Source organism: Budorcas taxicolor, chromosome 6 (assembly GCF_023091745.1).
Source record: "Budorcas taxicolor isolate Tak-1 chromosome 6, Takin1.1, whole genome shotgun sequence".
In the NCBI taxonomy this organism is placed as follows: Eukaryota; Metazoa; Chordata; class Mammalia; order Artiodactyla; family Bovidae; genus Budorcas; species Budorcas taxicolor.
Window position 1 is genome coordinate 83,954,242 of NC_068915.1, and position 17,740 is coordinate 83,971,981.

A 17,740-nucleotide genomic window follows, 5' to 3' on the forward strand; every position below is an offset into this window, starting at 1 on the left:
GTTTCTCCACAAAGGAGAAAACAAAGAAGGCGGATTAAGCCCTTGAGAGGTTCTTCCCTCCTGGGTTGGGAGAGGTCCCCAGGTTCATTTCCTGACTAACTGACTCTGTCTCATCAGCACATCCCTGCCCATCCCATTCCCACAGATTTTATTTCCTGGTCAGGTTTCCTCCTATAGAGTCAGCCAGACCCTTGAAAGGGCAGGGCTTTCTGTTTCATGTCTGTTATGAATCACACTTACTCTGCTTCTCTTCTGGTGTCCACTGGAATGTGTAGGGGAAATCTGTACTTGTCTTTCAGGAATAGATGCTTGTGGAAGCAGCTTAACGAACAGGGGTAAACAGGTTTTCAGGTTTCACTAGTGGCTTAGACGGTAAAGAATCCATCTGTGATGCAGGAGACGTGGGTTCAATCCCTGGGTTGGGAAGATCCCCTGAAGAAGTAAACAGCAACCCACTCCAGTATACTGGCCTGGAGAATTCCATGGACAGAGGAACATGGCAGACTACAGTCCATGGGGTTGCAAAGAGTTGGACACGACTGAGTGACTTTCACTTTTACTTTCAAACAGGTTTCTGTCTGGCTGGACTCCTGAGAATTTTTGGTATGCTAATATAAGGGGTGAATTTCTAAGAGGTCAATATTGTAGACCGCATTTCTAAAAAGTGTTTGACCAAAGAACACTTTTTTTTTCGCATAAAGCCTCTCAAAAAATTAGCAATCTATCAACAGACTTGAATCTCTGCCCTTTTAAATTACTGGGTCTTTAACTAAATCGTTGCCCTTTTTAGTTACCAGAGTCCTTTCACTATAGATAGAAGGCCTAAAGCCCCTCTTTCACATCTTTAAAGATGAATTTGCCTAATTCATAAGAATAAAGAAGTTAAATGCTAAATGTAAAGGGCATAGAGAAGGGCCTCGATAAAAGTTACTTCTTTTAGAGAAACAATGATGATGTAATTGTTCCTATAATTTCTAGTTTTGTGATTATTTTAATCACTACTTGTAAGATGGCTTTTAGTGGCTCCAAAGTAAGTTTATCATTTTCCCAAAGGCCCAAAGGAAAAAAGTTAACACAAATTTCACAATTTCACTATTCACCGAAACTATTTCTATTTTTAAAGGGTAGCAACTGGGTTTATGTTTCTGAAACAGAAAAACAGCCATTGCTCAACACTTGGTGTTTTCACTTGCTTAATCATGGAGGCAGTGGATGGGTCAGATGAACTCTGTTAGTGGTAAAGGTTTGCTTTTATTTCAGGACGAGTGCCAGTCAATTACTACAGGAAAAGCCACTTGACTAATTTCAGATATGCTTTTATCAGAGAACAGTAAAACCTTTAAAAGTCACTTTTTTAACTTGAATTTTTTTTCTATCTGAATTCTAGCTATTATTTGGAATGGAAATAATAGTAAATAAATTTATGATTAGACATAAAATAGACTTAATAGAGAACTTCACATCACGTAGAAAGGTACCTACTTACCATTAACTTCTACTGATGAGGTGTTTATTGACAAGGCTCTTGTGTTCCTTATCTTCTCATCTAAGACGCTGCGGATTTTCCTATTTCTCACTGCACTTGACTCAGCAGAGGGGAACTGGAACACCATAATGACATCTACTGTCGTCCCATCTTCCTCTGGACTATGACACAGAATAGAAAGGTACTTGTTCAAAGAATACATCCAGTATTATCCTACACTCTTTTTTTTTGTATTTTATTCCCTTGAATTATGCCTCAATTGAAAGTGTCAGCAGCTGATTATCTCACATTGCTTCTCATTTATGTCACTCTGACTCAAGATTGTTTCATATATTCCCTCTTCATGTTCTCTTTTTGCTTGAAGTGAATTTTGCCGTTAATTTGAAGGCTTGCTATAGCATTTGTATAAGACTCAGATACTACAATGTTATCAGCAAAATCATAAACCCTGAAGACTGGAAAAAACTTCAGTGGTGTCTTTGATCTATCACTCATGTGATACCTTCATCAGCTCTAAGCCTCCATGATACGTGGTCATCTCACCCCAGCAAGTAATTAAAATAGTGAGAAATTTACTTCCATAAATAGGCTATTTCTCTTTGGTCAGCTTTGATTTTAAGAGAGTTCTTCACTTGGAGTTGAACATATCTCCCTAAAGCTTCCATTCCATAGGCTTATGTCTACCAGCTGGGACATACATAAAGCATCAGTTCTCTCTTCCATGTATAGTATTTCAAGACACTGGTATTCTTGGTCTCTGAGTATTCTCCAAATTAAGCATATCCAATTCCTTGAACTTTTTCCATATAAACACATTTAAGCCCCTTCACTTGAGGGGCTGGATTTTCATATATACTTAAAATATGAAAATCAAACAGTTAAAGGTCTTTTAACAAATGGAAAGCTATATGTTGATCCGCCACATTTCTTATTTTTATGCTTCAAAAGATCAAAGCTATAAAAAGCATGAAAGCCCTATTTTCCTGAATCCCTTGACTTTAAAAAAGAGGAAATGGTATCAATTTGAAGGGATTTTATATACTGTGGTTCATTTAGGCTCTGGAATGTGAAGCTATTAATAATCAGAATTTTATGTCAAATTGGCAAATATCCCCTCTTCTTAAACCAGAGGGAAAACATTGTTTACCAGGTGGAATGCACCCACACAAAAACTTACAAAATGATAGTGACTACACATTCAAAGGAGTGCATAAGGCTATGATAATTTTGCTAGGATGTTATGGCAAGTCAGAATTTGAAAATGGAGGGCAGGAAACCTAGAAAGTTTCAGCAAAAACATGCTTTGTCTCTCCTAGATATTATAAAATGTATCAAATTTATGTTGTAAAATCCTTCTGGAGGTCACTAGTTACTCGGTAGAGGTGTAAGAAACTTGGAGTCATTCTGCAAATAGGGCATTAGCCTATTGGTAAGAAAATTGATTATTATTTCCTTCAAATATATCCATCTGGATATTCTCTTTTTTTTTTAAAGAAAATGAGTCACACAGGCCCATAGGTTTGTATCTGTTACATACATGTTTTGCTATGAACTTTCCAGACAACTGAAACCTCTGAGGAATTTCTCAGTCTATGAGTCTCCTCCTCCACCTCTACAAATGGAAATTTATTTCAACATTTATTTCAAATTTATTTCTTTGTGTTTGGGCATGCCTCCTGTCACTAGGGGTTCAATACAGGAAAGACTTGTGACCCTATTTTGTAGTCAACTTTGGCTCCTTAATATTTTTAAAATGACATATATATTGAAAGAATACAATTTGGTGCATGCAGTGACATGCTGCTGGGTTTTCTCAAGGCCTGGTTTCTGGTAGTCTCAGGCCTTACCATCCATCACTTGATGGGATTTGAATCCTGTTCTGTCACTTGGGGAATTTTGAACGTTTCTCGTAACCTCCCAAAGTCTCAGTTTTTGCATTTACAAAATGATGGTGAGACTGTTGTTGCAATCATATTAATAAGAAGTCCTGGCCAAAAGCCAGTCTCGTAGAGGCAACAGTGTATAAAGGTTCCTGTCTCCTGTGCTTTTGGTCACTCTAGACTGTGAAGTCACCTTTGCCCAAGCATACATACGTCAGTTTCACTACTTGGTTCTTGATATAATGCTTGTTGAAGGCCGAATCTATAAATGTCTCATCCACCTGTTATTACAATAAAGAGAAACTATGTGTTAATAAGATATTTTATAATATAATAAGAACAAACCACTGATTAAATGTTAAAGTAAAATAAAAATGTTTAACATGAGTAATATCATTATTTAAACCACTGGTTCTCAAATCTAACAGTGCAACAGAATCATTTTCAGAAAAAAAAGAAAAGACTTAATGATGCTGGAGTGCCTCTGCCAGAGTTTTGGTTATAAATTACCCTGAGGAAACCTAGACATTTGTAGTTGTAAAAATCTCCCAGATGACTCTAATATGCTGATGCAGGTATTTGGGATAGACATTATGTTCCTAAAATTCCATAGAAAGTGAAGCAGAAAGATGGAGAGCAGAGATGGGATATAGAGGGAGTCCTTGAGAGGTGGTGGAGAGAACCCTGGCTTAGTACTGGGTTTGAAGCCAACCTTTTCTGCTACTCATAAACTGGGCGACTGTGGGAAAGTTACTGAGCCAATTTGAGCCTCAGTATCCTAACATCTAAAACAAAGATGTTGATATGCTACTCATAGGATTGTAAAGATTAAACACATATAAAATGCTGGGTATATTTTGGTAGTAGCCTGTCGGTAGATCAGGTTAACACTCATCCTGGCATTGCAGGTCTCAGGTTTCTTTGCAGGTCTTTGGATGTGAGTACAGGGAAGAAGTACTAGAGATTTAGGAAAGAGGCAACGATCTTTTAATTGTTGTTGACTGTGAGCCCTAGAGTGGGCAAGGGAGGAAGAAAGAGTAAGGTGGTCTTGAAGGTTTAGGTCAAAGTTGTGTTATTCAGTTTATGTCAACACGGAAGTAGAAGGAAAACTACTGTTTTGGGTCTGTTTGAGCAGAATTTTAATCACCTGCTGAGGCATCATATTAGAACTGGACATGGAACAACTGACTGGTTCAAAATTGCGAAAGGGGTAGGTCAAGGATGAATATTGTCTCCCTGCTTATCTAAATTATATGCAGAGTACCTTATGCAAAATGCCAGGCTAGAGGAATCAAAAGCTGGAATCAATATCGTTGGGAGAAATATCAACAACCTTGGAGAAGGAAATGGCAACCCACTTCAGTATTGCTACTGCTGCTAAGTCGCTTCAGTTGTGTCCGACTCTGTGCGACCCCATAGATGGCAGCCCACCAGGCTCCTCCGTCCCTGGGATTCTCCAGGCAACAATACTGGAGTGGGTTGCCATTTCCTTCTTCAGTATTCTTGTCTGGAAAATCCCATGGATGGAGGAGCCTGGTAAGCTACAGTCCATTGAGTCTCAAAGAGTTGGACACGCCTGTGCAACTTCACTTTCACGTTCACTTTCAGATATGCAGGTGACAGCACTCTAATGGCAGAAAATGAAGAGGAACTAGAGTCTCTTGATGAGAGTGGAAGAGGAGAGTGAAAGTTCAGTCACTCAGTCATGTCCGACTCTTTGCGACCCCATGAATCACAGCACGCCAGCCCTCCCTGTCCATCACCAACTCCCGGAGTTCACTCAGACTCACATCCATCGAGTCCGTGATGCCATCCAACCATCTCATCCTCTGTCATCCCCTTCTCCTCCTGCCCCCAATCCCTCCCAGCATCAGAGTCTTTTCCAATGAGTCAACCCTTCGCATGAGGTGGCCAAAGTATTGGAGTTTCAGCTTTAGCATCATTCCTTCCAAAGAAATCCCAGGGCTGATCTCCTTCAGAATGGACTGGTTGGATCTCCTTGCAGTCCAAGGGACTCTCAAGAGTCTTCTCCAACACCACAGTTCAAAAGCATCAGTTCTTTGGTGCTCAGCCTTCTTCACAGTCCAACTCTCATATCCATACATGACCACTGGAAAAACCATAGCCTTGACTAGATGGACCTTAGTTGGCAAAGTAATATCTCTGCTTTTGAATACACTATCTAGGTTGGTCATAACTTTCCTTCTAAGGAGTAATCGTCTTTTAATTCCACGGCTGCAATCACCATCTGCAGCGATTTTGGAGCCCCAGAAAATGAAGTCTGACACTGTTTCCAATGTTTTCCCATCTATTTCCCATGAAGTGATGGGACTGGATGCCATGATCTTCGTTTTGTGAATGTTGAGCTTTAAGCCAACTTTTTTCACTCTCCTCTTTCACTTTCATCAAGAGGCTTTTTAGTTCCTCTTCACTGTCTGCCATTAGGGTGGGTGTCATCTGCATATCTGAGGTTATTGATATTTCTCCCAGCAATCTTGATTCTGGCTTGTGTTTCTTCCAGTCCAGCGTTTCTCATGATGTAGTCTGCATATAAGTTAAATAAGCAGGGTGACAATATACAGCCTTGATGTACTCCTTTTCCTATTTGGAACCAGTCTGTTGTTCCATGTCCAGTTCTAACTGTTGCTTCCTGACCTGCATACAGATTTCTCAAGAGGTAGGTCAGGTGGTCTGGTATTCCCATCTCTTTCAGAATTTTCCACAGTTTATTTTGATCCACACAAAGGTTTTGGCATAGTCAATAAAGCAGAAATAGATGTTTTTCTGGAACTCTCTTGCTTTTTCGATGATCCAGCGGATGTTGGCAATTTGATCTCTGGTTCCTCTGCCTTTTCTAAAACCAGCTTGAACATCAGGAAGTTCGCAGTTCACATATTGCTGAAGTCTGGCTTTGAGAATTTTGACCATTACTTTACTAGCTTGTGAGATGAGTGCAATTGTGCGGTAGTTTGAACATTCTTTGGCATTGCCTTTCTTTGGGATTGGAATGAAAACTGACCTTTTCCAGTCCTGTGGCCACTGCTGAGCTTTCCAAACTTGCTGGCATATTGAGTGCAGCACTTTCACAGCAACATCTTTCAGGATTTGAAACAGCTCAACTGGAATTCCATCACCTCCACTAGCTTTGTTCTTAGTGATGCTTTCTAAGGCCCACTTGACTTCACATTCCAGGATGTCTGGCTCTAGATTAGTGATCACACCATCATGATTATCTGGGTCTTGAAGATCTTTTTTGTACAGTTTTTCTGTGTATTCTTGCCACCTCTCCTTAATATCTTCTGCTTCTGTTAGGTCCATACCACTTCTGTCCTTTATCGAGCCCATCTTTGTATGAAATATTCCCTTGGTATCTCTAATTTTCTTGAAGAGATCTCTAGTCTTTCCCATTCTGTTCTTTTCCTTTATTTATTTGCATTGATTGCTGAAGAAGGCTTTCTTATCTCTTCTTGCTATTCTCTGGAACTCTGCATTCAGATGCTTATATCTTTCCTTTTCTCCTTTGCTTTTCACCTCTTCTTTTCACAGCTATTTGTAAGGCTTTCCCAGACAGCCATTTTGCTTTTTTGCATTTCTTTTCCATGGGGATGGTCTTGATCCCTGTCTCCTGTACAATGTCATGAACCTCATTCCATAGTTCATCAGGCACTCTATCTATCAGATCTAGGCCCTTAAATCTATTTCTCACTTCCACTGTATAATGAGTGAAAAAGTTCCCTTAAAACTCAACATTCAAAAACCTAAGATCATTGCATCCAGTTCCATCACTTTCATGGCAAACAGAAGGGAAAAAAGTGGAAGTAGTGACAGATTTTATTTTCTTGGGCTCCAAAATCACTTCAGACTGTGGCTGCAGCCATGAAATTAAAAGATGTTTGCTCCTTGGAAGATAAACCATGATAAATGCAGACAGTGTATTAAAAAGCAGTGACATCACTTTGCTGACAAAGGTCCATACAGTGAAACCTATGGTTTTTCTAGTAGTCATGAACAGATGTGAGAGTTGGTTCATATGAAGGTTGAGCACCAAAGGATCGATGCTTTCGAACGGTGGTGCTGCAGGAGACTTTTGAGAGTCCCTTGGTCTGCAGAGATCAAACCAGACAATCCTAAAGAAAATCAACTTTGAATATTCATTAGAAGGACTAATGATGAAGCTGAAACCCAGTACTTTGGCTACTTGATATGAAGCACTGAGTCATTGGAAAAGACCCTGATGCTGGGCTAGATTGAAGGCAAAAGAAAGGGGTGACAGAGGATGAGATGGTTAGATCTATTGCTGACTCAGTGGACATAAATTTCAGCAAACTTTGGCAATTGGTGGAGGACAGAGGAGCCTGGCGTGCTACAGTCCATAGAGTTATAAACAATAGGACACTACTTAGCAACTGAACAACAGCAACAAGGCACCATGATGCTGTGACATCACATGTAGAGTTTGGCTTGCAGTATCCGCTAGTGACGAGTGTCATCTGAATCCAGGCACTGATTTTCATATTTGACTGATGAACCAAATGTGAAAAAACTACATCCTAAATCCTTAAGGAGGACACAGGAAAAGTTTAACTCTTAATGAAAATAAAAAGAAGACTGTTTCAGAGATCAAGGAACAAGTTATGACTTTCTTAGCACTATCAGGCATTCATAAAAAGCTTGATTAGGAAACAAAATATACACGATCTCCCTTATTCCTTATTATAACTATGAAATAAAAAAATGTTTTGATTCTTATTTCATTTGAAGACAGAACTGACACATGGAGACATTGTGTGAATTTCCCTAGCATCATGTGGATTAATATAATGGGATTTAAATGTAGGTTTCTGTCTTTACATTCATCTCTTATCAATCATACAACCTCCTTGTTAAATATAATGTACATTTTACTTCAATTTCTATCAAAGAACATATGACAATAAGTTATAGCATAAACAGTTGATTGACTTAAAGTGTAAAACTTGTAAATATATATTTGGTAATATATTTTTTACACTTTCCATCCAAGGCAGTATTTAGAAAACAGAGAAATTGTTTGTATCCAGAATATGCACTCATTTGACTTTAAATAAGAAAAGTTTAAATGGGCTGAAGAAATGTGGGGTTCATATGTTAGAAATGAAATTGTTTGGTAAGATATATTTTCATACAAGTGATATTATTTTAATCATTCCTTTTGTGGTACTCGGAGCCAGTCCTGTTACTCAGTATCTGGGGGAAATACAAAAGAAAAGAAAAGGCTAACCAAAAACAAAGGGGAGAAAATTGACCAATATTAAAAGGAGTAAAAGTAAATTTCTTTAGGCATTTAAAATAGTCTGGTTTGTAGTTATCCTCTGAAATTCTACCCACAGTAGATCCCTTGGCTGTTTGTGACTTGTTGGTAAAAGTATTGGATTAAGTTTTTGACTCCAGATGACATCATTCATCTGGCAAAGTGCCTGCTGAGGAGACTATCCAGCCCTAGCATCCATTCCATCTTTGAACAGTTCAGGTGTCTGGGAAGGTAAGCAATAAAAGAATAACACAGGAAAAATCTAGGTAGAAGTAACTTTTGTAATCACAGAAATATAGAAGTTTCTTCTCTATAGTTCAAATTCCAGTACCTGTCCCTGTAAAGTCTCATTGGTTGGGCCTGGGGTGAAGCCCAGAATTTTATGTGAGCCATATAGCCTGGTCTGGTGTGAAGCCCAAAATCTTAAGGTGATCCATGTAGCCAGGAAAACAGCTTGAGAAATACTGGGGGACAGAGACTGGCTAAGAAGTTCCTACGCCAAAGGAATTTAAAACGGGAAATCAGAGAAAACATGCTACTGCTGCTGCTAAGTCACTTCAGTCATGTCCGACTCTGTGCGACCCCATAGACGGCAGCCCACCAGGGTCCACCGTCCCTGGGATTCTCCAGGCAAGAACACTGGAGTGGGTTGCCATTTCTTTCTCCAATGCATGAAAGTGAAAAGTGAAAGTGAAGTCGCTCAGTCATGTCTGACTCTTAGCAACCCCATGGACTGCAGCCTACCAGGCTCCTCCACCCATGGGATTTTCCAGGCAAGAGTACTGGAGTGGGTTGCCATTGCCTTCTCCCGAGAAAACATGAATGCAAACTTTATTGCTGAATAGAGTTTATATATGAACCTGCTTTCTAGAGATCCTCTAAAAATGTTTCCCTGGCAGATTAAGGCCTCTTTCATCAAATAATCTGCCAACACTTTGGCATTCTAATTCTGAATTCTCAGAAGTTTCAAAGGACAGTTTTTAAAGCTGTGTGCCAACTTGTTATAAATTTATTATTTGTATAACTTAATAGATTTAGTGATTTATAAATCTATCTTTCTCCCTTTTGGGGGCATTTGCAGAGTTTTGTGATTGGAGTTAGTCTCCTAACATTGAATAAAAGTCCCTCTTTCAGGGTGGTACCTCTTTATGTATGATGATTTTGAAATACTGGAAGTTGAACTGAGATTAAATTATAAGAGGGCAATTGAAGGTTAGTTGTGTGTTTAATGAAAGAGTTAGGGAGAGGCTTTCCACTCAAACAAATAGACACACCCAGCCGTTGAACTCTCATTCCCGAACTAACTCTGTTCACACATGTAGCCTGTCTTTCATTTTAGATGCTTTCACCATCTGCCACTGATCCCCCCCTGCCACCTATCAGCACCACCATTATCTTTCATGCTTGGGAGCAGTGTTCTCAGGCATGGCTCTTGTTTCCTGGCATGCTTGCCTTTCTCAGACTATTCCTTTGGTCTGTGGCTCTCTCTCTAATCCTGCTAGTTTTACTTTTCTGAATCTCCTTCAAGGTCTATTTCAGATAAGACCTGCTTTGGGTTAATTCCTTAAACCTCAAAGTAATCTTTCCTTTTTCTCTCTTAATTGTTCTTAGGTGAAGTCGCTCAGTCGTGTCCGACTCTTTGCGACCCCGTGGACTGTAACCTACTAGGCTTCTCCATCCATGGGATTCTCCAGGCAAGAATACTGGAGTGGACTGCCATTTCCTTCTCCAGGGGATCTTCCCGACCCAGGGATCGAACCCAGATGTCCCACATTGGAGGCGGACGCTTTAACCTCTGAGCCACCAAGGAAGACATAATTGTTCTTATCCCTCTTATATCTTTTACTCCTTAATATAGTTGCTTATGCTAATACATTATCTCCTCTGAAGGTGAAAATCGCTCAGTCGTGTCAAACTCTTTCAACCTCATGGACTATACAGTCCATGGAATTCTCCAGGCCAGAATACTGGAGTGGGTAGGCTTTCCCTTATCCAGGAGATCTTCCCAATCCAGGGATCAAATCCAGGTCTCCTGTTTGCAGGCGATTTCTTTACCAGCTGAGCCACAAGGGAAGCCCTCTACTAAACTGCAAACTCTTTATGGATAGGGACAGTCAGTCTTTTCATACTCTACAGTATGTAGGAATGTAGCATGGTTTTTTGAATGAATTAATAAAAGAAAGAGAATTTATTGAAAGCCTTGCATTTACCTTGCATTTGGATCACAGCTGGTAGCTCAGTGGTAAGAATTTGCCTGCAAAGCAGGTGAATCTGTAGATTCAATTGTGGGTTCAGTCCCTGGGTTGGAAAGATCCCTTGGAGAAGGAAATGGCAACCCACTCCAGTATTCTTGCCTGGAAAATTTTATGGACAGAGGAGCCTGATGGGCTACAGTCTATGGTGTCAAAAAGAGTCAGACACGACTTATCAACTAAACAACAATACTGCTTGCATTTATTTACCAGGAGGTTTTTAATTAGCATTTTTTAATGAGATTTAGCCAGATTGAGATCAATGCTCCTAGAGAAAAAATAAAACTGCCCATGAATATTTGAGGGGAATTTTTTCTCCTAGTTGACTTTTTCAGTAATTTGATTCCTGACGTGTACAAGCAATGTGTAATGATTACCCATCTCCAAAGGCAGTCTATATTCTTTGCCCTTTAAAAATAAGGATAATAATCTTGATAGTCCTTATTGAAATCCTTTAAGCTTGCTAAGCTATCTATATAATAACCAGACTTTTTCAAAATCCAAAATTTAAGAACTGTGAATGATTATCCTAAGCCTGTATGGAATATGGCCAACATGAGCACTGGTGGTGCTCACAGGATTTTAGAGACTTATTGGTCTCTTGGTCTCTTTAGCCCCCAGGGAACTATAAAAAGAACAAACTAATCCCAAGGATAACAGAAGGAAAGAAGTATTAAAAATCAGAACAGAAATAAGTAAAATAAAGATTATAAAAACAATAGAAAAGATCAGCAAAACTAAGCTGTGTTTTTGAAAGGATAAATAAAATTGAAAAGCTTTAGTGAGAATATCTAAAAGAGAGAAGGCTCAAATAAAAAAAAATGAAAGAGTAGATGTTATAATACAGAAATACAAAGGATCATAAAGAGTACTGTGAACAGTTCAGTTCAGTCATTCAGTCATGTCTGACTCTTTGTGACCCCATAACTGCAGCATGCCAGGCTTCCTTGTCCATCACCAACTCCTGGAGCTTACTCAAACTGATGTCTAGTGAGCCAGTGATGCCATCCAACCATCTCATCCTCTATTGTCCCCTTCCCCTCCTGCCTTCAATCTTTCCCAGCGTCAGGGTCTTTTTCAATGAGTCAGTCCTTTGCATCAGGTGGCCAAAGTATTGGAGTTTCAGCTTTAGTATCAGTCTTTCCCATGAATATTCAGGACTGATTTCCTTGAGGATGGACTGTTGGATCTCCTTGCAGTCCAAGGGACTCTCAAGAGTCTTATCCAGCATCACAGTTCAAAAGCATCAGTTCTTCAGTGCTCAGCTTTCTTTATAGTCTAATTCTCACATCCATACATGACTACTGGAAAAGCCATAGCTTTGACTAGATTGACCTTTGTTGGCAAAGCAATGTCTCTGCTTTGTAATATGCTATCTAGGTTGGTGATAGCTTTTCTTCCAAGGGGCAAGCATCTTTTAATTTCATGGCTGCAGTCACCATCTGCAGTGATTTTGGAGCCCCCCAAATAAAGTCTGTCACTCTTTTCATTTTTAACCCATCTATTTGCCATGAAGTGATCTGACCAGATGCCATGATCTTAGTTTTCTGAATATTGAGTTTTAAGCCAACTTTTCACTCTCCTCTTTCATTTTCATCAAGAGGCTATTTAGCTCTTCATTTTCTGCCATAAGGGTGGTGTCATCTGCATAACTGAGGTTATTGATATTTCTCCCAGTAATCTTGATTCCAGCTTATGCTTCATCCAGCCTGGCATTTTGCGTGATGTACTCTGTATACAAGTTAAATAAGCAGGGTGACAATATACAGCTTTGATGTACTCCTTTTCCTATTTGAAACCAGTTTGTTGTCCCACGTCCAGTTCTAACTGTTGCTTCTTGACCTGCATACAGATTTCTCAGGAGGCAGGTCAAGTGGTCTGGTATTGCCGTCTCTTTAAGAATTTTCCACTGTGAACAGTTATACACCAGCAAACTGGATAATCTAGAAGAAATGGATACATTCCTCGAAAAATACAATGAAGACTGAGTCATGAAGAAATAAAAAATCTGAGACCAATGATGAGTAAGGAGATAAAGCAGTAATAAAAAAGGAAAAGCCTTTTTCTCAAAAGGAAAAGTCTAGGACCTGATGGTTTCACTGGTGAATTTACCAATCATTTAAATAAGAGTTGATGACATTCCTTTTCAAACTCTTCCAAAAAACCAGAGAAGAAGGAACACTCCCAAACCCAAATTGAGTGGCCAGCCTTACCTTGGTATCAAAGCCAGTAAGGATACTACGAGAAAAGAAAACTGCAAATATTCCTGGTGCAAAAATTCTCAACAATGTATTAAACAAAACTCAACAGCATATTGGGAGGATAATATACCATAATTAAGTGAGACTTATCTCTGAGAAAAATTAATTAAACAGTCAATCCTAAGGGAAAGCAACCCTGAATACTCATTGGAAGGACTGATGGTGAAGCTGAAGCTCCAGTACTTTGGCCCATGATGTGAACAACCAATTCATTGGAAAAGACCCTGATGCCAGGAAAGATTGAAAGCAAAAGGAGAAGAGGGTGGCAGAAGATGAGATGGTTGCATAACATCATTGATTCAATGGACATGAACTTGGATGAATTCTAGGAAATGGTGAGAGATAGGAAAGCCTGGCATACTGTAGTCCATGGGGTCACAAAGAGTTGGACATGACTTAGTAACTTAACAACAACGATCTTTGGGATGCAAGCTTGGTTCAACATATGCAAAACAATAAATGTGACACAACACATCAATAGGATGAAAGATTAAAATCATATAATCACCTCAGTAGATGCAGAAAAAGCATTTGAAAGAATACAAGGTTCTTTTAAGATAAAAACACTAAACAAATCACATGTAGAAGGAACATAACACAAGAAAGGCCATATATGACAAAGGCACAGCTTACACCAAACTCAACCATAAAAGATTGAAATCTTTCCCTCTATGATCAGGAGCTAGACAAGAATGGTGCCCATTCTCACTATTCCTATTCACTGTGGTACTAGGAGTTCTAGCCAGAGGAAACAGGCAAGAAAAATAACAGAAGCATCAAAACCAGAAAAGAAGAAGTAGAATTGCCTTATTTGCAGATAATATAATTTTACATAGAAAATCTTAAAGATGCCACTGAAAAGCTGTTGGAACTGGTCAGTGAATTCCACAAAGTTGCGTACATATCAATGGAGAAATCAAACATATAGAATTCACATATAGAAATCAGTTTTGTTCCTATACACTAACAACAGAATATCTAAAGAATAAATAAAACAGTCTCATTCATAATAGCATCAAAAATAATAAAATACCTTGGGATAAATTTAACCGAAGAGGTGAAAGATCTTAACACTAAAACTGCAAGACTTTGGTGAAAGGAACTCTTGCACACTCTTTTTGGGAATGTAAATTGATATAGCCACTTTGGAAAAGAGCATGGACAGTCCTTAAAAAATTAAAAATAAACTACCATATGAGCCAGCAATCCTCAGTTCAGTTCAGTTCAGTAGCTCAGTCATATCTGACTCTGCAACCCCATGGACCACAGCATGCCAGGCCTCCCTGTCCATCACCAGCTCCTGGAGTTTACCCAAACTCATGTCCATTGAGTCGGTGATGCTATCCAACCATCTCATCCTCTTTCATCCCCTTCTCCTGCCTTCAGTCTTTCAGAGCATCAAGGTCTTTTCACATGAGTCAGCTCTTCACATCAGGTGGCCAAAGTATTGGAGTTTCAGCTTAGCATCAGTCCTTCCAATGAACACCCAGGACTGATCTCCTTTAGGATGAACTGGTTGGATTGACTTCTGGGTATACATTCAAAGGAAATTAAAACAGGATCTCAAAGAGATATTTGCACTCCCATGTTCCTCACAGCATTATTTACAGTAGCTAAGATATAGAAACAGCCTAACTGTTCATGAAAAAATAAATGGTTAAAGACATAGTTGACCCTTGAAAAATGTTGGGGCTAGGGGTGCTGAACCTCTGTGCGATTGGAAGGCCCCATAAAACAAATAGTTTGCCCTACATATCCACAGTTCCCATATAAATATTTTCTTTCTACTCATGGCTCTGCATCTATGGATTCCACCAACTACGGTTGAATCATGTAATCCTACTGAATTTACTAATGAAAAAAAATCTGCATATAATTGGGCCCCTGCAAATCAAACCTGCATTGTTCAAAGGTTAGTTGTACATTCTATAGCCATGATAAAGAATGAAATTCTGCCATTTATGACAACATGGATGCATTTTAAGGGCGTTATACTATGTGAAATAAGTCAAACAAAGACAAATACTTTACTAAGTTACTTACATGTGAAATCTAAAAAGTTGAACTCATAGAGACAGGTAGCAGAACGATAGTTACCAAGGCTAGAGGATGGGGAAAATGCAGAAATATTGATTAGAGTACAAGCTTCTGGTTATAAAATGAATATGCTCTTGGATCTCTTGTATATTGCAGTGATTATACTTAACAACATTGTGTTATATATCCTAAAGCTGCTAAGAGAGTAGATCTTAAATGTTCTCACCCAAAAAAGGAAATAACTATGTGATATGATGGAGATGTTATAGTGGTAATCATTTAGCAACATAAGTGTATCATATCATCAAATTTCACATGTTATATGTCAATTATGTATTAATAAAGCTGAAAAAATTGATACAAGAAAATGAAGAAACTAAAGATGAAGCATCTTTATATAATTAGTAATGTAATCCCAATGTGTTGGCTGAGTAAAAGTGATCTAATACAACATGTAGATTTATAATATGTATGGATTTAAAAATTAAATGGGAGAAGAACTGATGTAGAGCTGAACTTTCTGTTATAGTTGAGTCCCTTCCTGACAAGTAGAAAAATTTAGTGGACAGAGCACATGTTAGAGTTAACCTATATGCTCCAAATCTCACCTACACGATTTACAAACTGTGCACTTTAGCTTCAGGAGCTTAATTCTCTTATCTATAAAGTGTGAATAACAATGCCTCCTTTGCAATGTTTTATTGAAGATCAGACATGAAATATACAACTAGCTTTTTTCTTTAAGAATTAAAATTAAATACACTGAAGGCAGAGGTTGTGATACACATTTTCCTCTATTAGTCATTCCTAATCTTCAGTTACAAAATGAATGTGAGTTTGAGCTCCCAAGTAAGAATTCATTATATTCTTCATCCAATTTTTCTGAACCTCTGAACATGAAGCTTTTGTTGTTGTTGTTGTTCTTGTTTTTAAATACTCACTGCTTATTTTCTTCTCTAGACTTTCAAGTTCAATCACTCCTCTCAGAACAGGACCATAGCCCTACACCAGGCATTGGGCCTCTTACTCCTATTACCTTATGCAACTCCAAACTTTAGATAGTGTAATACCTTTGCTAAATTTTTTACTTTGACCTGGTTGCCTTTTCTCAAGAGAAGAGCATCCTGCTTCAGAGAGCCAAGTCTCTCACTGGAGCTTCAATTTCTTTACAGAGTGTTCCTGAACTATGTCTTCTCCTTACATCACTTTCTGTTTCCAAGTTCTTTGTCTCTACAACTCTAGACACATAATCTCAAGGATAGTTTGAGGATCATTTTAGGCCCTGTTCTGGTGTTCCTGGGCACAAGGAAGATAAAATTCAGAACTACTTTGGGTACAGGAGTCATGTGTTTTTTTTTTTGGAGACAACCCTAAGAAAGTTTCTAACCAGTGCCATTATTGTCAATTCAGATGGTGGTTACATAGTTGACCGTTGAACAACCTGGGGAGTTAGGGCAAAAATATGCATATAGCTCACAGTTGGTCCTCTGTATCCCTGGTTCTGCATTTGTGAGTTCAACCAACCACTAATCATGCAGCACTATAGCATGCATTTGTTTTAAAAATCTGCATATAAGTGGCCTGTGCAGTTCAAACCCATGTTGTTCAAGGGTCAACTGTAATTGAAAGAGAAAAATATAACACAGATAATTACTTGATTTCTGGTGTTTTGTGGGATGGTAGATAGGAAATAAAATCATGCAGATGATTCTTACAGATGACAAAAATTTATTAAGAAAATGTAATATTAAATCCTAACTACATTGCTTACTAGCTGAATGACCTTGGGTAAATGAACTTTGATACCTTGATTTTCTCATCTATAAAACTGTGATAATAATTGTACTTACTTCATAAGTTTGTTTTTTGAGAATTAACTAAAATAATACAGATACAGTAGTTAAGGTGCTAAGCTAATTGAGAGCTTGGCATTCAACACATGTTAACTAATGTTATTGTTAGAATGTTACAAGTTTTTGGTTTTCACATTTGTAGTGATGCTATACTTTGAAAATATTTCTGAAATATATTTCTTCAAATGAAGTGCTCCCTTAGTCAGTGATCCTACTCAAACTTATAATAATAATGAAAAAGACCTACCTATTTGGGAATATCATAGTGTCTGGTTACTGGAGTCTTATCTGAAGAATAATATGAAAGATGAGATATGTCCTTGCTACTATCTAGTAACTGGAATGGATTTTAGTAGAATCTGAGCATGAACTCATTTCAGTTTTGCGTCTCCATTTCCATTCAAATCAGTAAATCCTGAAATATGAGGAAGAACAAGATCTACAACCTGTCTTTCTTGGCTGTTTAATTAGCACTCATATAGATCAGAGAGAAGAATCTGGTTTATTCATTGGGAGTTAGCAACAATACACAGGGGTGGCTCTGGATGAGGCCTGAATACTTCCTAGAATTCTCCTAAAGGTAAATTCATGGGGAGTGGAGGGAAAGGGACACCATCTAACTTAAACAGGGCTAAAATAATACACAACCTTTCTTGACCATGTGAACCCTAGTTGATCCTC

General features: G+C 38.5%; 1 protein-coding gene across 1 annotated transcript in view; it reads right to left on the bottom strand.

Moving 5' to 3' along the window:
- The window catches only part of TMPRSS11A (transmembrane serine protease 11A), a 48,131-nt gene that overhangs the window by 15,737 nt on the left and 14,654 nt on the right, over window positions 1-17,740 (bottom strand). Inside the window, exons 4-5 of the mRNA XM_052641766.1 lie at window positions 3,580-3,647; window positions 1,487-1,647 (exon numbers count right to left, since the gene is read on the bottom strand). Of these exons, the coding sequence (XP_052497726.1) occupies window positions 1,487-1,647; window positions 3,580-3,647 (229 nt within the window). The remainder of the gene's footprint in view (window positions 1-1,486; window positions 1,648-3,579; window positions 3,648-17,740) is intronic.